General features: G+C 40.5%; 1 protein-coding gene across 2 annotated transcripts in view; it reads left to right on the top strand.

Moving 5' to 3' along the window:
- The window catches only part of GAN (gigaxonin), a 66,664-nt gene that overhangs the window by 18,310 nt on the left and 23,183 nt on the right, over nucleotides 1–25,171 (top strand). The window contains exons 2-9 of one of the 2 annotated variants that reach the window (XM_004437076.3): nucleotides 12,921–13,035; nucleotides 15,428–15,778; nucleotides 17,521–17,738; nucleotides 17,953–18,074; nucleotides 22,205–22,317; nucleotides 23,270–23,419; nucleotides 24,517–24,653; nucleotides 24,908–25,036. In XM_004437076.3, coding sequence (XP_004437133.1) covers nucleotides 12,921–13,035; nucleotides 15,428–15,778; nucleotides 17,521–17,738; nucleotides 17,953–18,074; nucleotides 22,205–22,317; nucleotides 23,270–23,419; nucleotides 24,517–24,653; nucleotides 24,908–25,036 — 1,335 coding nt within the window. The remainder of the gene's footprint in view (nucleotides 1–12,920; nucleotides 13,036–15,427; nucleotides 15,779–17,520; nucleotides 17,739–17,952; nucleotides 18,075–22,204; nucleotides 22,318–23,269; nucleotides 23,420–24,516; nucleotides 24,654–24,907; nucleotides 25,037–25,171) is intronic. The other variant, XM_087419885.1, reaches the window with a different exon arrangement.

Below are 25,171 nucleotides of genomic sequence, written 5' to 3'. Positions count from 1 at the left end.
GATAGAGGCTTTTTGAAAGAACACAGGAGCCAGCCTGAAAGAACTCTGAATGGCCAAAACTGTAAGAATTTGAGCAAGGAAATGAATATCAATAACATTGGATTATAATCCATAGAATAAAATAGACATCCATGTGTCTCGGGATGAATAAATGAATGAATATGTGAATAAATAAATGGGGGAGAAGAGACAGCTTTTTCTTACAGAAGAATTTTAATTAATAAATGTCAAAGGAATAAGAATAGAAAATCACGGGCTGGCTCCGTGGCTTAGCGGTTAAGTGCGCGTGCTCTGCTGCTGGCGGCCCGGGTTCGGATCCTGGGCACGCACCAACACACTGCTTCTCTGGCCATGCTGAGGCCGCGTCCCACATACAGCAACTAGAAGGATGTGCAGCTATGACATACAACTATCCACTGGGGCTTTGGGGGGAAAATAAATAAATAAATAAATGAAATCTTTAAAAAAAAAAAAAGAATAGAAAATCATCATTTGAACGCTACAGTAATCATTGTTGCAGGCAAGGTCCACCAGTGGATACTAAAATTAGTGGCAAGAGTTTGAGGAGAAAAATGATATTTGTATATTCTCAAATTGTTTCCTCTGGTATATATTTTACAAAGGGGAAAATAGTAACTTATAACTTAAGTAATTTCATAGTGGAGCAACCCAAACAACATCACCCTAGCAAAGTGGCCAAGGTTAACATCACAGTAATAATATATAATGACATCACGTTCTCCCTGATATGATGCAGAGAAGGGCGTAGCATCACTTCTGTAGTGTTCCTGCCAGAAATGCATAACCTCAGTCTAATCTTAAGAAATTAAACAAACTCAAGTTGAGGGACATTGTGCAAAATAATTGACCAGTACTCACTGGAGTGTCAAGGTCTTGAAAGATGATCAAGATTGAAGAATCGTCTCAGTTAGAGACACAACACAAACTAAATGCAGTTTGGAACCCTAGATCGGATCCCAGAACAGAGAAAGCACATTATGGAAAAGCTGATGAAATTCGAATAAAGTCCATAGTTAATTTAATAGTAGTGCACCAATAGTTTTGATAATTGCGCTAGGATTATTTAAGCTATTAACGTTAGTAGAAACTAGATGAAGGGTATACAGGAACTCTGCAGTTCTTAAAAACTTTTCTGTAAGTCTAAAATTATTTCAAAATAAAAAGATTTTTTAAAAGACTCTTCATGAGCAGCTGCACTTCCCTCAAGGTGAAGCCCAGATTCCTTTGTATGATGTGCAGGTCCTCCAGGAGCGGAGGGGGGACCTCTCCCCGCTCCCTGCATATACACATCTGAGCTCTCCTCTCTATCCTTGCTGAACTGTTTGCATGCTGTGGTTCCTTGAATGTACAATACTTTCCTCCAGTGCCTTTGCTGTCCCCCTTTCTTGGTGTACTGTCTTCTCCCTCCTGATGTGCCTGTAAAACACTCAGCTGAGACCGGGTCACGTACCGCCTCTGTGAAGCCTTCTCTGACAGCTGTCCCCAGAGAGCTGACTCTTGCCTCCCTGGTACATAGCACCTGCTCCACAACGTTTACGATGATGCGCTTGTCATGTCCCCTTGGTCTCCTCCAGTCTGTGACAGTCCCTCAGTCTTCCCTCGTCTTTCATGGCTTTGGCACTTTTGGTGAGTACTGGTCAGTTATTTTGTAGAATGCCCTTCACTTGGGTTTGATTTCTTACGATTAGATTGAGGTTATGCACTTTTGGCAGGAGTACCCCAGGAGTGATATTGCCTCCTCCTCAGTGCGTCATATCAGGGTCCCAGGATGTGAGCATGTCCCAACATTGATGATCTTAGTTTAATCATGTGGTTAAAGATGGTGTCCACCAGGGTCATCCACTATTTTTCTCTTTGTAATTAATAAGTAAATTATGGGGTGATACTTTGAGTTTATGTAAATATTCTATTTCTCATCAACTTTCACTCACCAGTTTTAGCATCCACTTACACTTTGTAACTCAATCATTCCTTCTGTTATTTATTAAATGGACTCCTAAATTTTAGGCTTAAGCAGTTGGGTAGAAAATAGTACCGTTTCCTAAGACGTGGACAACTAGGGGAGGCATAGGCTTTCAGTGACTGGGAAAAGAGATTTATTGTGGAACATAATGCTGGAGATTTCAAATGACTAGGTTAAAACTCAAACTCCTGGAAATGACTTCTAACATTTCATTTTACTGACATTAAGTTAGAAGTGATGGTTTATCAGTTCCTCAAGGTTGGGGATCACCCACTAGTTGAGATCTGATTTCTGAATCCATACCTGGTCCTTAATAGTGTGCCTGGAACAGTGAAGGGACTAGCTGTACAAAACAAAGTTTTGTCTAACACTACGGCTTTTATTGATTTGGTCACACTTTATATCTTTCCCTCTAGGGATTGCTGTGTCTGCCAGGTGTAATTAATGTTTCTCATAGTTGTGCATATCCGCAGTCCTGTGATATTTCGTGTGTACTGCCCTCCCTCCCTGTCTCCAAACACACACGCACCTCAGAAGTTTCCTTGAGCTGGTCTGCCTGTTTAAGGTATAATTCACACTTTCCACGTTCTCTTTACAGAAAACATTATCTTCCCTCCGATAAGTTTCTCTTTTGTTCAAAATACATGACTTTCAAAGGCATACACTTTCTGTTCTCGTATTTCTTCCAGATATTGATGTAATTGGACATGGTTACTCAGAGCGGATCTAAAGACAAAACACTGTATGTTATCTTCAGAGTGGATGATGTGATGTCGAGAGGAAAAGGGAGACGTTGTTGTGAATCCTGGTGTGTGGCTTAGTGGGGGGAGGGGGTGGTCAGGGATGGAGAGGACTGTGGCCTCTTCAGAGTCATTCTGCGTCCTCTGTGGCACGGTGGCTCTGCCTCAGCCTCATTACCGTGGGGTTGCTTGGTGGGAGGGCACCTGAACAGTAAACCCTTGACTTTCTGGACATCTTTTCTAATCTTTGCATGTTTCCATGAGTGTACTTCCTGTTTTCCCCACGCAGTGCACCAGAGGTGGTGAGCAGAAGGCAACGAAGTAGAGTGAGATGGAGTACTGGACAGTTAGGCAGGTTCATTCACAAACCACAAACCTCTACGACCAGCCGGAGAGTCCCGTTTACATGTGTCCTCAGCACAGAGGCAGATGATTACATCATGGACATGCGGGTAGCTTTGCAGTAGAGGAGCATTTCACCATTCAGTTCTGGCATTGCTGACTACAGCATATCCGGATGGAGTCCCGGGGGAGAGCATCACTCTCCCCTCAGCGAGGACCAGTCAGCGGCTGCAGCACAGGAAAGCGCACAGCTGCTCAGCTGGTCAGTAATGCCGTTGCTAAACGGCTGTGCTTGTTTTGTTTCAGTAGCTGACATTGCAGCATTCAAGTCCGTTGCTTCCCCGACCTGGCTGTGTGCTGTTATTAAGTCCCTGCATATTTATCCAGTACCCGTTCAGTACCAGACACTTCATGAGGTGCGGGGACAGAGCAGTAAACAGAACGAAGTCCCTCTTTTCATGGATGTAGACATGAAACAATGCAGTTTATTAGATGGTGATACATTCTCTGAAGGAAAATAAAGCAGGGAAGTGGGGGATCATTTTAGATAGTGTGGTACCTGGGCTGCATTCTGGAGGGGTCCTTGGAGCAGAGACCTGAAGTCAGTGAACGACTGAACCATGTGATTAGGGGAGTGGGGGGTGGAGAGAACATTCCAGCAGAAGGGAATGTATCAGAATCGGCTGGGGAACTTTCTGCACATACACAGTCTTGGACGTGACTTAGTTGGTCTGGGATGGGACCCTGGGATCTGCTTTTCTATAAAAGCTCTCCGGAAATTCTGGGAAGCCAGGTTGGGGAGCTACTCTTAAAACCCATTCAAATTAATGGGTTTTAAGAGTAGTCATTCCAGAGTCATTCCAGAATCTATGCGAGGAAAAAAGTTTTGATGGTAAATAAGTGAAAACCGTCATCTCTAGGTAAAAATAATGGGAGGCAGAGAGAAATGAATAGAGGGAAAGTAAAGAAAATAATGGAGGAGAAGAAGCAGTCTGGAACCTCCATTAGATGCCCCCTTGTAATGGAGCTCAACTCTGAGAGTCGTGGGGGAGTGTGGCGCAGCCCCCGGTTCCGCTGTCTCACCGCCTCCTGCTTTATGATCCTTGCTCTCAGTGTGCCGGTGTTACCTGGCGGCGGTTCCCAGACGGGTCACGCAGCATCAGTCCTGTGGTTTCCTCTCCTGACCACACGCCTGACTTTCTTGGCCCTGTAGGATGAGTGCCTCAGTGATGAGTTAGCCTGTGTAGGTCACGGTGCTGTGGGAGGGGAGCCTGCCTAGACGTCTGCTTCATGTCCCACCGAGGGCCTGCAGGCTTCCTTGGGCCTCCCTCTGGGACCCCTGGTCATGTCTCACACGTCCGTGTAAATAGTTTTCTTCCGTGTAGATGGAGTTCTTGGGTGGCAGGAACCGTGAGATAAACGGGTTCCTGTTTTCCCATCCACAGAAAAGCAGGCCATAAAAGGCCTTGTCCTGAGAGGACGCATTTGTGGATGGAAATATTACCTGTAAATTTATATTTCGTTAACTTGATTAGGGACTAAAAAAATACATTTTTTAAATAGACTTTATTTTTCAGAGCAGTTTAAGGTTCATGGCAAAATTGAAAGGAAGGTACAGAGATTTCCCATATACCCCCTGCCCTCACACATGCATAGACTCCCCCATTATCAGTGTCCACCATCAGAGTGGTGTGTTTGTTACAATGAATCACTGTCACCCAAAGTCCATAGTTTACCTTATGGTTCATTCTTGGTGTTGTGCATTTTGTGGGTTTGGACAAATGTATAATGACACGTGTCCACCATTATAGTATCATACAGAGTAGTTTCACTGCCCTAAAAATCCTCTGCCCTGAAGATCCATTTTTTTTTGTGAGGAAGATCGGCCCTGAGCTAACATCCACCAGTCCTCCTCTTTTTTTTTTTTTTTTTGCTGAGGAATACTGGCCCTGGGCTAACATCCGTGCCCATCTTTCTCTTTTATATGGGACGCTGCCACAGCATGACCCAACAAGTGGTGTGTCGGTGCGCGCCCAGGATCCAAACCGGCGAAGCCTGGGCCACCGCAGTGGAGCGCGCGCACCTAACCGCTTGCGCCACTGGGCCAGTCCCCCTGAAGATCCATTTTTGATGTGGTTTTTAGGAGATCATGAAGACAAGGTGGGGGGCATCTGTAAAATAGACTCCCCACAGGAACATAAATGATGAGTTTGGCATAAGTAGGCAAGTGAAGTTGTGAGCCCAGGCCCTTCTGCACATGTCTCAGAGCCTGCTCTTGGTAGCTACACAATCTGAGATGACATGAATCATTTGAGACTGTATGAGTAATGCCCGTGAATCACCCCAGAATTTCTGTATATCTTGACTTCTTGAACATTACATTCTATTGCATGCTATTTGAGTGTGTTTCCTTGCTTTTATTGGAGACAGGCTTTTGCATCTGAAGGGAAGAAAAGTCACTTAGACTTATTCTCTGTCACTATTACATCAAATTCATTCAGTAATGTCTAAAATGGATCTTGGAAGGGGAGGACTGGGCCTGACTATCTGAGTTGGCTTGTTATCTGTTTGTTATGGCATTTAGACACGTTGAACTTTTTCGGTGACTAGAAGCCAGTAAGAAGAGGACTGTATGTAACAGATTACTTTGGCTCTATTATACTTATTTAAAACTTGTAGACCTCTTTCATGGATGTAAAACTTGGACTAATACCAGCTTCTTTATTAGCTAGTAGCTAACAACTTTTTTCTTATAAAACCTCTTTTCAGTGTTGTCAGGAAAAGAAAAATTGGTTTTGTTTCACTTCTGTTCAACTTTAATAGAACAGAAAATAAATGCTTGCCCAGCGGATAGGTGATTGGAGGAAAAGTAAACTTATACTGCATAATCCACAGAAGGCATGTTGTAAATCTAGATAACTGAGTGAGGTAGCTGGACTTTATCCTCTCGGACTCAAGAGGATGGGTCTCCAGGGCTGTCTCTGCAGTAAGTCTGCACGGCCTGCTTCAGTAGTTTAGTCCAGAAATGTTCAGGGATGGGAGAGCTCTCAAATCACCTTATTTTACCTCCTCTATTTACAAATGAGAAAACAGAGGCGGAGAGGGGAAATGTCTTGCCCTAGAAACTGAAAACTGGGTAAGAATGTGACAGGCATGGATATTTATATCTGAACATCTGAGGCCCAATTTTATAATACTCCCAATTACTTCAAGTTTTTTCAAAGCATGTTATGAAATTCTCAAAGTGATATTTTAAGACTACTGCATTTTCTAGGAGAGAGTTTGTAAGTTGACACCACATAATAATAAGAACAAGGATATTGTGACTTCCACTAGATTTACATATGACCCTTTGCTTCCCCGGGCGGAGATGGAGAACGTAGAAAAGGACAGTCGATTTACCTCCTGTTCTGTATGGGCTAACTTTAGAAACAAAACTTTCAGTTATTAGCCCTTTAGCTTGGCTTTTTTTTTTTTTAATAATTCGTTAACTCATTCAGTCCAGTTCATTGAATCCTTAGTTATATGCCGCAGAGGAGATAGAAATGGTGTGCAAGAGAAAATTCTAGATAAAAAAGGGAAAGCTATGGAGAAAATGTGTTTGTCTAAAGGAGTGAGAAGGACTGTTCATTTGTAGATATTGGAAAAATTAGGGTATAAAAATTGGGGTATTTACTGAAGGAAAGAAGTGTAAAACAGAATGGGAGAAAAACTAAAGGGATGTAGAGATTTAGTTGGGAGTTGGGAGAAAAGTGAAGACAGAAAGAGGGAGAATAAGCCAAGTGTATCAGGAGATTACTCAATTAGAAAGGAATGGTGACTGTCCAAGAAATGAGAGGAGGAAGTAACTGTGAATGACAAGGCTATGAAACAAGACTATTGCACACTATCTACACTATTGTAGATTTGCGTGACTCTTACCATCTAAAATTAGAAGGGACTAGAGGCCGACTTGCACTGTGTTCTTGACAGACAGCGGGTCATGCAGCCTACTGAGTCAGACGTCGTCTGCAGACTGGTGATGGTCTGTGAATTGTTGCCTGTCCACAGTAATATAAGTGCACACATCACGAGTAGGAGTTTAGAAGCTCTTGGAGCAATTTGACAGAGCAATTTTATGTCTATTGAATCTAATGATAAAATAATTGGGGCCTGTATTTTATATGTCTTTTTTGTTTCATTTTTCTAGTAATTCATTCATTTTTTTAATTGAAGTATAATTGACATATAATATTACATTAGTTTCAAGTGTACAACATAATGATTCAATATTTGTATATATTGTGAATAGATCACCGCAATGTCTAGTTATCTGTCACCATGCCTAGTTACAAAAGATTTTTTCTCATGATGAGAACTTTTAAGATCTGCTCTCTTAGCAACTTGCAAATATGCAATATGGATTTATTAACTATAGTCATCATGCCGTATATTATATCCCCATTACATTTTTATTATATTTTACAAAATACTCATCTGGGATGGATTAGAAATACAAAAACACATCGTGGATAATTTGAGAAGCATTGATTAACCCATCGCTACTCAGTGGTCTGGAGAGCAGCAGCATCTGCGTTGCCTGAGAGCTTGTTACAAATGCAGAAACTCAGGCCCCACCTCAGACCTTCTGAATCAGAGCCTGCATTTGACAAGATCCCCAGATGACTCATGTGAACATTAAAGTTTGAGAAGCCCTGTGCTTCAGTCCTTTCAGTGTTGGACAGATGAAATTATTAGAAAGTTCTTCCTCGTGTCGATTCCAGTTCCGCCTCACTGTACCTGAGGTCATGCAGAGTAAAAGTCTTATATGTCAGCACTTGAAATATTTGAAGACTACCATCAATTCAAAAACTGATTTTACAAATAATTATTGAACATCTATTCTTTGTAAACTGCCAGGCTAGATTGTAGGGTTACAATGATAAAGAGAACTCTGGCCTCAAGGAACTTAGATTAGTAAAATGGAATATGTAAATTCCACAATAAAAAGCAGACCTTGATGAACCTGTAATATTAATATCAGGTGCTGGGGAAATTGATAGCAGGAGGAATTATTTTTACCTGCATGGACGTGAGGGTGGAGTTGCAGCCTGGGGCAGGATGGAGAGATATAGAAAGATGTTTTGTGGCACTGGCATTTAGACTAGTCTTTAGAAGATGAGCAGGAATTGAATGTGCACAAATGGTCTTAGGAAGAGATCAGAGGGGGACAGGAGGACGGGAAAGTTTGGGGGCAGGTGTAAGGATCTGAAATCAAACCATAATTAAAATAAAGTTTTGTAATTTAACCTTCAGATGTTTAGAGACTTTGACAGTACAATGATTCATTGTTCACGGGCTTTGAAAAGGATCACTTTTATAGAAGTCTGAAATGGTCAATGCTCATGTTTAAAGGAGTCTTTTTTTCTGTCCTCTTAGCCATTGTCTGTACGCTGCCACCTGCTGAAAGAAAACTCTTTAAAAGGGATGTTTTTTTCATTGTGAAAATATATGACAGTGTAGTCATCTTAAAAAAAAAAAAAAAAAAAAAGGAATCCAGTCACATGGTTGAAAAATAAAAAGGCGCAACAGTGGAAGGTCTCCTGGTAACCTCTTTCCCCATCAGCCCAGTCCTCCTCCCGCCGCTGTGCACAGCTCACACACAGGCACAGCCAGCTCTTGTTTGAACATGGATTACTTGAAAATAAGAACAACTCTAATTCTAGGTTGAGGCTCCTCTGTCTAAACATGTTTTGGAGCTTCCACCTTTAAATAGGTTAGCAACTCAGTCTGGGTCTAGTCAGGAGAAAGAAACCACACAGTAATTTGAACAAGGAAAGTTCAATATAAAGAATTGACTACAACAGGAGATTGTAATGAGGGACTGGCTGGTAAGAAGTAACAAAAACTCTAAAAAATACAGGAATAGCTGATAGAAGAGCAGTCACCACCTCCAGGGCTGAGATCCAGGCTTTCTTGGACAGAGCAGCCACGGCTCACTGCATGGCAGAGAAGCCACACTGGTGGAGCTTGCTTGAAATTGGCCCTCTGAAATTTGCCAGAAATCTGTCCTCTGAAGTGCTTAGGAAAGCTGTCTGTGGGGAGGTGTCTCACCAAAAACACTCTACTACAAAACTGCCTGAAAGAGGTTCCAGGGAAAACTGCCCGGTGCTGCTGGCAGCCGTGCACTGCAGGAGCTTGATGCTGAAAAGCAGGCTGCGTCGTAGGAGCCTAACAAACTGATATACCAGGAGCAGGAACAAAACTCTTGCCTCCTGCACTGTCTTTCCAGCACTCTCTACTGAAAAGCTTGACATCTTGCCAGTTGGCGAAGGAAAATTGTTTAAAAGACTCAGATCCATTTTCACAGAGCATACAAAAAGGGTGATCTTGGATCTGGAGGGTCACTACGTTGATAACCAGCACAGTGATTAAAAAATACAAGTAGTCATAACATCCTAAGTGAAACATTACTGGAAGACATGTCCACTGCCAAAAAAGAGTATATGATGCATTTCAGAGCCAAATATTAATGATTTGGGTATTATTATTACCACTTATACTATTTTTCTCTCTTGGTTGAGAGTTGACTGAAATTTTTTTCTTTTAAGAAAAGTAGCAGGCATATAGATAAACCTAGAGTGCAGCAAGCAGAAATGAAATACCTTTTGAGTCAGACTACTAGTTCAGTAGAAACTATAGAGGCAGGAAAAGCAGATATGAAATATAGGGAGGAAACAAAATTGTCTAAATATCTTCTTTATGCCTTCAGATATGTTATATATTCCACCAATTTCATATTCTTAAACGTCTCCCAAGCCCTCCTCCTGGACCAGAAAGGACTGGCTTCCTTCTCCTGGTACATAGCTGTTATCCTAGGATCGTCCTTCACCGTTCCCTGCATCCACTTCACTTCTTTCCTGTGTGGGAGCATGTCTTTTTAGTATGCAGAGTCGTCTCTTTCATGATGTACTCCCTTGTTTGTTGGGGCACGTTTTCCAACAGCATTCTAAGAAAGATGGGAGATGCATTGTTTTCAGACCATGTATAACTGAAAACGTCTGTGCTGTCCTGACATTTGATTGGTAGTTTGGCAGGTTATAAAAATCTAGGTTGGAAATAATTTTTCTTCAGAATTTTGAAGTCATTTCCCCATTGCTATTTAACTTCCCATTTAGAAGATGAAGCCATTCTGATTCCTCTTCCCTCCTGTGTCACCTGTTTTTCTTTGTGGAAGCTTATAAGAATGTTTTCTGTTTCCAGTATTCTGAAGTATTATAGTGATATGCCTTGGAAAGGGGCTATTTTCATCAATTGTTATGAGTACGTCTTGGTAGTATTCTCTTTTTTGTAGGAGCATTCCTATTTTTCAGGTGTTCAGTCTTCTGGACTGATCTTCCAATTTTCTTAACTTATCTTGCCTATTTTCTACCTTTGTCTTTCTGCTGTCTTCTGGGACAGTTCTTCAATTTTTATTTTGACTTTACATAAAAAAATTTTTTTTCAGTCATTAAAATTTTTTTGTTGTTCTCTGAATATTCCCTTTTATAGCATCCTATTCTTGTTTCATGAGCACAATATCCTCTCTTTTCTCTCTGGGAATGTTAATGAGAGGTTTTCTTTTTTTCTTGAACTTTTCATCTTGCATATTCTTTACTTCCTCCAAGTTGCCTTTTTTCTGTTAGTTTTGGTTTCTGTCATTCTTCTTTCTCAGACGTCTGTTGAGTCCTCTTTGCTCAATTTTAAGAGTGGGGCTCTAAAGCAGAATTTCTTAACCAGTGTACAAAAAGTGTTTCAGGTGTGTGAAGATAACGATGGTGTCAGCCCTCAGAGTGGCTGGGAAGGATCTGGGGAGGCTGGGGCACCCTGTTCACCTCTGGCCTACACACAGCCTCATCTGTTTTCCCCAGAGTAATATGACATTTACTATGTGTGCTGTGACATGAAGAAGTATTAGAAGTGCTGCTCCAAAATGTATTGAAAGCTCGGAGCAGTAGGTTAGGCTTCTTGACTGTGGGTTTCACTGTTGCATGATCAAACTCAGTCATTTTCTTGGGGCAGATCTATGTCCATATCTTTAGATATTTCCTTTTGGGCTGATCAAACCCTCCAGAAGAGTCTTGCAGTTTCTTGTCTACAGGATATGTGTCTGACTTTCAGCATTTTAGGAGCAGAATTGAGAAAAAAGACTGATGGTCTCAGCATTCAGTAGGGAAACACTCTCTTAACTCTCTCCGATTTTGGTACAGTGCACCTGCCCTCACGGTGCCTGATATCCCCTTTCCAGAGACCCACTCTCAGTTTTGTACTCTTCAGAATATAAATCACTTGTCTTCTACTGGAGCTGGGAGGAGCCTTACTAGCTGTGCAGGGCAGTTGTGTATATATGCAGAGGAAGGATCTGGGAATTCAACTGGTTCTTAAGACTTTGTCAGTCTGTTCTTCTATTTTTAGCTCATCTTTCACCCCTCTTCCATAGCTTCTTCATACTACTAATTCTGAGCCTTTGGGGGTCGGGGCGGGGCTCAAGTGCAATTTAGGTTGTGTCTTAGCTTTCCTCACTGCTAAACTAGGAATATCTTTTAAACCTTGAGTAAGGTACCAGTTCTTAAACAAGACACAAAAAAGCATTGACTGAAAAATTATTCTTCGAATTGTTCATCACCTTAAAAATAAGTGCCAGGTCTGCCAAACGGTTAATACTAAAAACATAACAAAGAGCTCCTACACCTCAATATGAGGAGGACAGTTAATAAAAAAAATTAACAAGAGACTTGAACTGAACATGTTTTTCACAGAAGAGGAAACACATGTGGCCACAAACATATGAAGAGATGTTCAGCACCTGAATGATGAGGGAAATGCAGATCACAGCCACAACGAGAGACCATATTTTACTCCTTCAATTGGCAGAATGTAGGACGTGTGACCGATTCAAATGTTGTAGGGTTTGTGGATCCACAGATTCTCTTACACATACCAGATGAGGCTGTAGACTGCTCCAACTACTCTGGAGAATAATTTAGCATAATTCCACTCCCAGGGGTACACCCAAGAGAAATTCTTTTATGTACTACAAAAGGAGACGTAGACGAGAATAGTCATAGCAATACTGTTCACAATTTCAAAAACCTGGAAACAGCCTAGAGGCACGTCAACAGGAAAGTGGAATATTATACAACAGAAAGAAGAAAAGAACCAGTGTGATATGCAGCAATATGAATGACTTTTAGCAATATAATATTAAATGAAAAAAGTTAGCCCCAAAAGATTACAGACAGCATGAAATACTTTTATAAAATTAAAAACAACTTAAAATTAAAAATACATTTATTATCAATGAATAAATTTATATATTTTACGTATTATATATATATTTCATGGATACAATAATAAAAAAAGAAGCAAGGGAAAATTGCACATAGGATTTAGGATAATAGTTACTTCAGATGGGGAAGCAAAGGGATGAATTGGTGGGGAGGACCTTTTGGTTAGAAGCAGGTTATTGTCAAGGTCCTAGCTTTTTGTTTTGGGTGGTAGGCTTGTGGGGTCCTTGTTATATTATTGAAAATAATTAGATAATTAAATACATGAAGAAAATAAGCCTAAAGGAGCTGGGTTCCCAAGGTGGATTAGAGTTCCTTGCTTACATGGATTTTAGTTCTTTGTCTGTTTTGTTTGTTTGAATCCTGGAACAAATGTTTTGTAGTTGAAAGTTATAAAGAATATATTGATCTGAAGTCAACAAACTAAATTTTGTAGGTGTGGTTCATATACTGTTAAGTGTCATATACTTTATAGAATATTTAGTGCATAGATATTTATAGCTATTTCTGTTCTTTCATAGAAATTTTACATTTTTTTCCCTTTCTTAGGACAAAGTTATACTATAATCCTCCAAAAGATGATGGATCAACCTATAAGATTGAACTTGAAGGGATATCGGTAATGGTTATGAGAGAGATCCTGGATTACATCTTCAGTGGGCAGGTATGATGAGACACACAGGAAGGAGGACCAAGCAGAGGCTTCTCAAGCTCAGGATGAGGGTCTCATCTTGGTCTCTGACCAAGTAACACTGTCATCTCCATCTTCTGTCATTGTGTGCTTGACTAGTGTCTCCTGCTGGTACTGGCACCCGAGAAAAGAAAAGCAGACTAAGTAAGAGCCTACCCAGGCCCAGTTTCTGTTTTTACCCTTCTGAGTTCCACTTTCCAGCGTGAGAGATGAAGAACATGAGATGCTCCCTTCACTGCTGTCTTTTTGTTTTTTCAATCTTAATTCCAGTCTTGCTTTGAACCCACACTCTTGGGGAACTTGTTCTGTCTCCATCGCATTGTAATGGGAGCTTCCTTGGGCAGTGGGGCTTATTGTGTAGAAATAGAGAGTTCCGGATTCAGACAAATGACAGGAACCTGCACTGTGTTCATGATGCCTTGGTCCTGTGGCTCAGTGGGAGCAACATCCCTGTTCCACCCCTATTCTGTCTCTCTGATTTCTCTTTACTCCCTATACCCACTTACGTTTCTGGGGATTTAATGAAACCCAGGGAGAAGGTGATAAGTGCTTAGACTTCTTTCTCCTTCTTTGCCCTCCTGCAGCCCCAGCCCCTGTTATGTGATTTAAAGTGCAGCATGAGGACTCTTAGGAAGAATCTTAGATGTGAACCAGGGCTGGTTGTTTTAACAGGAAGAAGATAGTGTCTCTTACGTTTGGTTATGTGAGAATGCATTTTATCTTCGCTCTTTTTGAGACTTTGATTCCTACTCTCTCCTTTATTGCTTCTTCATCTTACTTTCCTTTCCTTTTTGTAAGGGCTGTGTCTCCTACATGGTTCCTGAGTATTCTGAGAGTAGTGCTTACTTTCTCTGTATATATTCATTCTGTCCAGAGTCACAAACTCAGTGATTTTCATCCTTTTTTGAAGCATTTGGTTTAATTTCATGATGTTATCTCCTCTTTTCTCTCAACACTAGGTGGTGAGTGTGTGGATGTAAGGTTATGTGTATGTGTGTGATTGTTAAAAACATGAATTTAAGTGAATTTTGAGACACCCTTAAAATACTGGAGATTCTCTGTAGCATCACAAAACCAGGCTCAAAACCAACCCCTTATCTAACGTCTAAGATCGATTCAGCAGCAGTTATAACAAGTTATGAGCCAATCAGAGCATATTCGTGTTCAGGCTTGGAGGTGTGAAACTTGTAAGCCTTATTTACAGATCAACTTCTATGTTTTGTTCCCAATTTAAATTAATTATGGTTTAAAAACCATAGTTGCAATGTAAGTTATAACAAACTCCTGATTTTGGCAGTTAATCGAGATGGAATTGAGTGTTTGTTCACATGCCTGTATTTGAATAGTCTACAGCTGTGCGCTCTGTGTGGCTGAATTTAATAAGTCATGTAAATGGGAAATTTCTCCTTACTTGTAGCTTACTCAACATACCTCTTTCCACAGTTCTGTTGCTCGGTTTCTAAGGTAATTGGCAATTACACATTTTTTTGATATTTGTGGTATAAAATGTATAAAATGTGGTAAAACGTTTCTTGCTGTACTCTGCTCAGAAATCTCGCCTTCACGTTTCTGAATGTAGGATAAGCACCCATTCTTTGGGAGAGTCTGGACCGCTCACGACTGTGGCAATGTTTTACAAGCCTGTTTCTTTACATCACCTTACTGTTGCATAGAAAAACTGTGAAGTGGGTGGAGGAAGAAACATCAATCAGAAAATTAAGGAAAAGTAAATGTTCATAATGATGAAAAAAATCTTACCTTAGGGATTTATCCCAGAAGGTAACTTTGAGACCACATTGTGTCTATTGCCCCGAGTATGATGTTTGGTATTCAGAATGAGGCTCCTCAGGCAGTGTAGACCTCCCTCTCTTCAAGGGGCTTGTATGGTATGTTTGGCATACCGTTTGTTTTGTTTGGCAAAAGAGTGAACTAAATGTATTTGGAGGCAAGACTTTCAACAGTTCTGGGTGCTAGTATTTCAAAAAATCACGTTCACTTTACCATAGAATGCAGAACTTTCCATCTCCTAAGCATTTCAGTCATTCGAGGTTTTTCTCTAAATTAAATATGGAAGTGAGCAACATGAACAGTTCACCTTGGAAGGGTTATTGATAGTTAATGTTGGTAAAGCCAGGGAAGTGCTGGGAAAAATTAACCAGCCACACACAGCACATGTTGTTCGAAGGTTCCTTGGTGTCCTCAAACTCTTCTTGAAAAAGGTACTAGGTTGAACCACATGAAATTCCAGTATTCGCTTATCTTTGACCTACAACAATGGAGCTTTCATGTGGTTCAGCCTAATAGATTAGCGGTTTGGGTTTTAAATATATATGTTCAAATATAAAATATTTATGAACTCTTACAGATCCGGCTAAATGAAGATACAATCCAAGATGTTGTACAGGCAGCAGACCTGCTCCTGCTGACGGATCTTAAGACTCTGTGCTGTGAGTTTCTAGAAGGCTGTATTGCTGCTGAGAACTGCATTGGGATCCGAGACTTTGCCCTTCATTACTGCCTGCACCATGTCCATTACCTTGCCACAGAATACCTGGAGACTCATTTCCGAGACGTCAGCAGCACAGAAGAGTTCCTAGAACTGAGTCCTCAAAAGCTTAAAGAAGTGATTTCTCTTGAGAAGTTAAACGTTGGCAATGAAAGATATGTCTTTGAAGCAGTCATTCGATGGATAGCACATGACACAGAAATCAGAAAGGTACCCGTAGTTTACAACCTGGTCCCACTTTGCCTTTACTTACCTATTTCATTCATTTATTTGTTTATTTTTAATCCAAATTATGGATGTTTTATCTTTCTCCTTCAACCTAAAAGACTTACAAAGTTGTGGCCTAAAAGATATCTGTAAAACATCCCTCCATAGGATCATTAAAGCAGTTGGTTTGTCAGACTAGTCTACAAAAGGCCATGTAACTCATAACATAGCAAAGAAAATATTAATATTTGTAAGAAACATAATATCCTTTGTACCTTGTTTTTAATGGGAAAATGCATTTCAGGCTTAAGCTGGAGATGATAGAAATGCGGAGTCCCTACTCTCACTTTCAGCATCCATCCCTCCTACCCCTCAGGGCTAACTCCTACAGGGAGTCTGCTGCAGACGTCAGGGTGAGGGGGGCCGAGGGTGAGGGCTGTGGGCCTCAGGAGCTTCTGCGGTGTGGGCTCTCCCTGAAGTGATGGATGCCGCTCAGGGAGAAAGTAGGAGAGCGCTCTGGAGTTTTGTGGCAATGCGGCTCCAGGTGGGAAGGTTCTGGGAGTGACAGCCTGGGAAGGAAGGGTCTTAGAGAATATTGATCTGTAGAGCGAAACTGTTAATACATTAGGGGAGGGAGAAAAATCACAGGGCTTTAAGTCCAATATTTATAAATTAGAGACTAGTTTCAATTACTGTATTCAAAATTAGAAATATATTAGGTTTTAGAGTAGTTTTCAAAATGTATAATTGCATTGTTCATTGTTCTTGATAACTTTTGACTTAGGTTTTAGTGATTACTTTGTAATTTTTAAAATTCTGTACCCCTGTGAGTACATCCACTTAGAAACTATGCTTGTAGTCTCAGCCTGGTTACCCCAGTTAGTGTTCTGTTGTCCGCGTTCGTTGGGTAAATCAGGAAAGGAGAGAGCAGAGTTTCCAGTTGGTCGCCACTCGCCGAGACCTCCATCAGTAGCTTCTCCCTTACTTTCTCCTTAAAGTGGTGAGGTTGCTGGGGACACAAGAGGCAGTTCTTCATCCTTTGGTTAAACTGAACTTTGTGCTATAAAGACTGTTGGCTTTTATTACTTGGGATATGGAAGAGTATACTTTAAAATGACTATTTCAAAACAAAGAAAAACTAGTCACTATAGAGTTTCCCCTTAGGTACGTTCAGGGCTGTAGTCAGTTCAAATTTAATGATTGAGCATGAAAAGTATATAATTCATATTGTGTGTGCTAGACATTTTTTAACAACAATTACTGAAGAAATGATTATATAGTACTCAGAGGATTTTTTGAACTTTGGCTTTTCTGTATTTTTCTTGTAATATTAATGTTGATACATTTTCATTATCTAGTTTACCATATTGTATCAAAGTATGACTGTATATAGTGTTTCTATAAATGTGATTTAACTCACAGCACATCCAAGCACGTGAAATAAAGCAGTCATAGCAGAGTTCTGAGTTTGCCTACTGCTATCGGAACCCTTTAGGGTGTAAAGAAAGCTGCTCGAAACTTTGCAGTGATACTTCAGATATAAATCTGAACTGATGATTTTTTAAATGAAACTTTTATTTACCAAGGCTCTGGGAAGTAGACAGGAAAAGGGCCAGCAGAGCGTTTTCAAGCTGCACTTGGCACTTACAACTTGTAAGTTTTCCATAAGTTGGAAAATGTATATTCTAAAAACTATGTGTTGCATTCTTGATTTTTCTCCCCATCCTTTCTGCCCTCTTCTGCAGGTCCACATGAAGGATGTCATGTCGGCACTATGGGTTTCAGGGTTAGACTCCAGCTACTTACGGGAACAGATGCTGAATGAACCTTTAGTACGAGAAATTGTCAAAGAGTGCAGCAACATTCCACTCAGCCAGCCACAGCAGGGGGAGGCGATGCTGGCGAATTTCAAACCCCGGGGTTACTCAGAATGCATCGTGACTGTTGGTGGAGAAGAAAGAGTGTAAGTAGGGCTGTGAGTTGTTGGGAAAGTGGTATATGGGAAGGGATATTCCCATGTAAACTAGAATTCATAATATTTTTCAGTATCTAAGCATGATAGCAATAGATTTTTAAAATGTTTTAAACATTCCTTAGAGCAATAAAACTAGTCATAGTTATTATAAGCAGAACTATATAAAACACATTAACTGCTAATCAATTATTTATTTCCTTAGTTCACGGAAACCAACAGCAGCGATGCGATGTATGTGCCCTCTTTATGACCCTAATAGGCAGCTTTGGATTGAACTGGCCCCTTTAAGCATGCCAAGAATTAACCACGGAGTGCTCTCAGCAGGTACCATTCTGTGGTAAATTTTACTTAAACACAAGATCAAGTAATGTGTAATTTTAGGGTTGTACAGAATGACTCAGAACCTTTTAAAGATACAATTTTTTTCTCTCTCTGTGATGACATTTTCAGTGTAGCTCTAGCTTTCAAGACCAGGGTGAGGAGAAGAGTGTCTTCTGTCAGTACTTATTGTTCCCAAATCTTTAATACATACCTCTTTTTAAGACTTTAGTAGAGGAGCATTGTACTTGATGACAACTGATGGAAGAGCAAAATTCAGTGACTCTTAGCACCAATTAGCTGTGTGACCATAACTGGAACACAGAATTTCTTTGAGCCATGATATTCCCATCTTTGAAATTCATGCAGTTTAGAATTACAATATGCAACTATATAAAAAATGAAAATGTTATGTCAAAGCAGGCATTTTGTTATGAGACTTTACAAAATATTACTTACATTAGCAATGGCTTAAAGTTATTTTACTAGAGAAAGTATGTTTTACTTGACCTTCGCAAGTTTGAAAATAGCTCCACGTTGTTAAAAACTCTCACTCAAGGAGATGAAAGAAAAGGTTGTACTTGCTGCCTTACCACTGTTTGCTGTCTTTCTTTTCACCTTGGACCTGCCTTTCTGGATTCACCCTACAAGTACTATTTCACTTAATTCTAGTTATTGTCAGCAGCCTCCTGGAATCCCTCTTATTTAATAGTCTGCTGGCCCACTAACATTACCTTAAAAGTCTTTAAAGCTGTGCCACACTATCCCATACCATACTATCCCATACCATATTATAGAAATTGCTAAAGCTATACTATAGTGTAGAAACGGAACCATTTTATGGATTCCAAGATTATTGAAGTTATTGTCGATAATAAACAGCTGGATGGAGTGGTGTAGCCAACAAGATGTGGGTCTCATTTCCCCGTTCTATCTTCTCAGAATTAGCTTCATTAAGTTTTCCACCCATACGTGTTGTGTACACTTATTCATAATTTTCACACATGCACACCTACGACAAAGCCTCCTATAGCCATAATTTTCAAAGATTTCCTAGAGGAGTTGGCATTTCAGAAACATTAAACAATGAGAGAGGAATTGTGTCCAATTGTATTGACTGAAGTTGTAAAATGGTTGAGTAGTTCCTGTTTGTCCAGGCTGTTCTGTGTTTCTTCTTTTCTTGCCTTTTTTTTTGTTGTTGTTGAGGAAGATCAGCCCTGAGCTAACATCTTATGCCAATCCTCCTCTTTTTGCCGAGGAAGATTGGCCCTGGGCTAACATCTGTGCCCATCTTCCTCTATTTTATATGGGATGCCACCACAGCATGGCTTGACAAGTGGTGCATCAGTGCGTGCCCAGGATCCGAACCTGTGAACCCCAGGATGCCAAAGCAGAGTGCGCACACAACCACTGGGCCACCGGGCGGGCCCTTGCCTTTTTTTTTTATTGACTTTTTTTGTCATTGAATTTTTTCCGTCTCTACCAGTTTAGAAGTTATATTTTTGGGCCGGCCCTGTGGCTTAGCGGTTAAGTGCGCATGCTCCGCTGCTGGCGGCCCAGGTTTGGATCCCGGGTGCGCACCGACACACCACTTCTCCGGCCATGCTGAGGCCGCGTCCCACATACAGCAACTAGAAGGATGTGCAGCTATGACATACAACTATCTACTGGGGCTTTGGGGGGAAAATAAATAAATAAATAAAATTATTAAAAAAAAAAAAAAGTTATATTTTTGTCTCTATTTCTTTGAAGGTTACCTAGGAACCATAGCTTATCTGAAGTTATCAAAGCCTGACATTAATCATACATTTATACTCTATTTTCATGTTCCACAGTCTTACAGTATTAAAATACATGATTATTTATAAATATTTACATATACACATAAGTTTTATCAATCTATGTTTTATATGTGTATCATATATAGTATTAGTTTAGTTTTACCTATGTATGTACCACTTTCTTTGCTTTTTCTTCCTTTTTACTCCTCAGACCTTCTGTCTAGGATAATTTTCCTTCTCTCTGGAGTTTATCCTTTTGAATTTCCTTTAATATGGGTCTGCTGGTAGCAAACTCTTAGATTTGTTTGTCTGAAAATGTCATCATTTTGCCTGCATTCTTAAAGGCTATTTTTGCTGGGTGTAGAATTTTAGGTTGGTATCTATTATTTTTTAGCACATTGACAATGTCTTTTCGTCTGGCTTTCATTGTTGTTAAGTCAGCTGTCAGTCTAGAAATCTGGCTTTTCTCTGGGCTGTATTTAAGATTTTCTTTCTGGGCCGGCCCCGTGGCTTAGCGGTTAAGTGCTCACGCTCCGCTGCTGGCGGCCCGGGTTCGGATCCTGGGCGTGCACCGACGCACCACTTCTCCGGCCATGCTGAGGCCACGTCCCACATACAGCAACTAGAAGGATGTGCAGCTATGACATACAACTATCTACTGGGGCTTTGGGGAAAAAATAAATAAATAAATAAAATTAAAAAAAAAATTTTCTTTATTTTTCTGCCATTGCACTGTACTGTGCTTAGGTGTACATTTTATTTGAAATTTTACCATATTTCGGGATTGTTGGGCATCTTGATTCTGTGGCTTGGCCTTTCATCTGTTCTGGAAAATTTTTATTTATTATGTCTTCAGATATTGCCTCTGCTCGCTCTCTCTCTCTGTTTTGGAAGTTGGATTAAATATGGCTAGACCTTTTACTCCATCCTCTGCCTCCTAACTTCTTTTTGTTTGGTTTTGTTTTTCCATCTTTTTGCCTCTCCATGTTGCCACTTTATGATTTCTTTTGATTTGTTTTCCATTTAGTGAATTCTCTCTTTAACTGTGATGGATCTGCCATTAAGTCCATCTGTTGAATTTTTTATTTTATCTGTGTTTTTTTAAATTTCTGGGAATTCTCTTTAAATCTTTTTCAGATCTGCTATGTCACTTCTATAGTCCTCTGTTTCCAAGAGTTATCTTCAAATTTGTCTTTTATTTTTTAAACATAGTAGGCATTGTTTTATCGTCTCTCTGATTATTCCAATATTTGAAATTTGAAGTCTTTGCAAGACTACTTCCTACTGTCTGCTTCTGCTGATTCTTCTTCCCAGAGTCTAGTTTCTTTGTATACCTGAGTATCTTTCACTGGGTGCTGATCATTTTGTTAAAAATTATTTGTAGGAATAATTTGCTGCTTCAAAATCTTAGAATGTTAGAATCTAAAGCTTAGATAAAGGTACTTTCTTCCATGGAAGTTTTGCATTTGTTTCTGCCAGTTGCCTGAAAACACTACTAATTTGGAATTACTGTAAATCAAATTCAAATCTTGAGATTTCCTAGACGAGCAAGGAGATTTAAATCTGGTTTCTAGTTCTGGTTGGCCTTCATTCGGAGGGTTAGAACTTTGGAGAGGCTCTCCTGCCAGAAGCCACATTTTGTTTGCGCCTGGGATTTATATTTCTGTCTTTTTCATCCCCTCAAAGCCATTACAAGAAAGGTTGAAATTTTCCCAGATTGGTAAACGTCCTCAAAGCAAAATGGTTTCCACGTGTGGTAATCTCTCTAGGTCCCGCTTTTCCCTTCAGTTTTGCCATATTGTCTTGTTGGCTTTTCTTTTAAGAAGATTATTTTAAAAATATTTTATCCAGCAGTTTAGCTATGTTTTGCACAAAAGTTGGTAGAATAACCTAATCCACCATTACCTGAAATAGGAAGTTCAACAATTACTCTTAGATCCTGTTTTGAATATAAAGCACACCCGAGTCTGAGTGTTCCTGGAGTCTTGAGTGAACAGATGTGGGCTGTGGTTCAGAAGTTGTGCAAGAATCCCAGAGGCTGGGGAACAGAGTAGGTGAACTGAGATAACCCAGAGTTGCTTGGTGACTGAGTAGGTCGTGTCCGTCTTCCTTTTACACTGTAGGGTAGTGGGAATCCTCTCAAAGGTACTGAGTGAAGTAAAATGCTCAAAATGACTCAGAAAGTTGGCTGTCACCAGGGAGCAAATGAAATGTGATAAAGATCTCGAATCCATTGTTGTCAGAGAAGGTTTCTCCACATACTGTCTCTATAACTATGGCATTTATATTCGACAGGAGATGAATGTTGAAGACTTAAGTTTCAACTTTCTTGTGTGTCTGCTTTGATTTTTGCAGAAGGATTTTTGTTTGTATTTGGGGGCCAAGATGAAAATAAGCAGACCCTGAGCTCAGGAGAAAAGTATGACCCAGATGCAAATACATGGACAGCATTGCCACCAATGAATGAGGTAAAATATACTTGTTTTATTTATATGATGTGTTTCTTTTTTCCCTGTAGCATTTTTCTGTGTTTTGCATTTGAGTATAAGAAAAGAAATAGCAACCCTCCCAGCCCTCCTCTTTGCCTTCCCCTTGCTCAATCCGACCTCCTCGAAGTTTCTCAAACCTTCTAGGAATGCTCTTGCCTTGAGGCCTTTGGCAGATACCCTGTGGCTTGCTCCTTGCTTCTTCAGTGTTTTTCCACGTCAGTGAGGCCTTCCCGCTGGCCCCTCAGCTCTTCTGTCTCCTCCCCAGCTTTCTTTCTCTTCATTCCATGTAGGACCTTCTCACACAGTAGGTGTTTTTCAATTGTTCACCCAAACTCTTTGACAGTGCGGGAATTTTTTTGTCTGTTTGTTCAGGACTCTGTCTTCAGCGCTAGAATAGTGCTGGGCACGTAGGTGGTACTAAGGAAGTATTTGTCGACAAATGAATGTGAAATACCTCAGGCTTCTGTCATTCCTGGTGGCCTTAGCATGAACCTGTCCTCCCCACTGCCTCTTCAGCCACAGCAGTCCTGTCGCTGTGGTTCTTATCTTTCACACATCAACTTGAAAACTCTTAATTATAGCCCGTTGCTAACCACAGATAATTTTATTGAACCAAATAGTGATAGTTATTTTTCTTGTGAGCTATTTGAGTAAAAAGTAACAATTCTGCCAGTGAATTCACCATGCATGTAATTCCCTTGTTCTAAGAACTTCCTGGACTTGGGTTCTCTATCTTTTGTGACAGAGAAGACAGTTCACAAGAGTGAACTGCTATGGAATTGAGAGATTTTGGGAGAGTGGGTTTTGGGCCTGGCACTTCTTTGCTGGAACTCTGGAGTATAATATCTGTAATTTTTATTAAATGTGTAAATATCAGCTTTCAATGTGGTAGTTGGCCTTTTGTATATAAAGATCTTTGATGTCTTTTCAGGCAAGGCATAACTTTGGAATTGTGGAGATAGATGGAATGCTATACATTTTAGGAGGAGAGGATGGTGAGAAAGAGCTAATTTCCATGGAGTGTTATGATATTTATTCTAAAACCTGGACAAAGCAACCTGATTTGACCATGGTTAGAAAGGTGAGAACTATATCTTGTGATTACAAATTGGATTTTAAAGTTAATGTTTCTTCATTTCCTACATATGCCTTTTAATACAACTGATAGTGTTAAAAGAATTAACGTTGTAGAATTCTTTCTCTGTCAGTAGCTTGCCTTCCCTGCCTACCTCACACCAAGACAGGCAGTGGAGTATGTGTGAGAGTTTAACCTGACAGTGGGCTCTGTGCAGCCCGCTGTGTCCAAGGCCCACACTTGGTAAATGCTCTGTGGGTGCACCAACCTAGGAAGCACCAGGTCTTCCAAACCTATTTTCTTAGTCATCACACAGGATTGGGGAGAAATGTTAATCCACAGAACTACATTGCTTAGTGAGTAGAGTGAAAGCAGATGGCTCACGTTGGCTGTGTAGAGCATAGCCTATCTTTGTTTATGTCCCTGATATCGACAGGGGGGTCATCACGAAGCCGACGCTTTGTCCAGTGCTGTGGGTATGTTACACCTTTACTCCTAGTAGGTTCCTCACTGTCTGTGCCCTTTCAACTCAAGTATTTGGGGCAGGAATTGAGTGACATCTTGCTCCATGGAATCAACATCTTGGAATCTTCAAATAGGGGTGAAAGAATGGAGAGACTGGAAAGCTCCTTTAAAAATTAGGGTTTATTGGGGCCAGCCGCATGGCATAGTGGTTAAATTCAGCGCACTCCACTTCGGCGGCCCAGGTTCCTGGGTTCGGATCCAGGCACAGACCTACACCATTCATCAGCCGTACTGTGGCAGGGAACCATGTACAAAATAGAGAAAGATTAGCACACATGTTAGCTCAGGGCTAATCTTCCTCAGCAAAAGAAAAAAAAATAAGGTTTTTTTATTTCTCTCACTTAGTGAAATGGTATTAGATGGAGTTAATCCTTTTCTGAGGAGTAACAATACGTATGTTACCTTGCTCTTCTCGTTGTTAAAATCCTGTGTTGTAATATTGGAAAGCACCGTAGTTCTACCGTTAGAAGTCAGATCCTTTTGCAGATATCTCACAGTGCTCTCTAGACGAGTTAATATTTATTTGTCTAATGTTAATAATAAATGTTGCCTCCCCCACTGTTGCTTTCTCCTTTCAGATTGGCTGCTACGCAGCTATGAAAAAGAAAATCTATGCCATGGGTGGAGGATCATATGGAAAACTTTTTGAATCTGTGGAATGTTACGACCCAAGGACCCAGCAATGGACTGCTATTTGCCCCCTGAAAGAGAGAAGGTGAAGGAACGTGGGTGTGGGCTTTGCAGAGTCCCCTGAACCTGGCTTTCCCCTTCCTTTCTTTCAAACTAATCTTTTATTTGACTTAGCATTGGGTTTATATAAAACTAAATGAATAATCCGTTTTCTGAGAAAGGAAGACCCACATATTCATGAAACACTGGATGCTGCAGAGCTCAAAGTGGAAGAGGAATTGGGGAATTGGGTCAGGAGTTGTAAGCCCGGTACCTACTCTGCTCTGTGTGGACTTGCAGGTTCGGCGCTGTCGCCTGTGGAGTTGCCATGGAGCTCTACGTGTTTGGGGGAGTCCGAAGTCGCGAGGACATCCAGGGTGGTGAGATGGTGACTTGCAAGTCTGAATTCTACCATGATGAGTTTAAAAGGTACTGAATGGTTTCATGTAGTGTCTGCAACTTTTTCTTTAGGCTTTCAGAGTCTTGTTTTAGCTTTGTTTAGTTATGTTTTCAAATTATTTCATTGAATTATGTCATCTATTTAGGAGGTATGGCTAATGCATA

The sequence above is a fragment of the Ceratotherium simum genome, chromosome 30 (assembly GCF_057802395.1).
Source record: "Ceratotherium simum simum isolate JZ-2026a chromosome 30, ASM5780239v1, whole genome shotgun sequence".
Taxonomy (NCBI): Eukaryota; Metazoa; Chordata; class Mammalia; order Perissodactyla; family Rhinocerotidae; genus Ceratotherium; species Ceratotherium simum.
The sequence above is the reverse complement of the archived record's forward strand: the minus strand, read 5'-3'. Positions and strand labels throughout refer to the sequence as shown.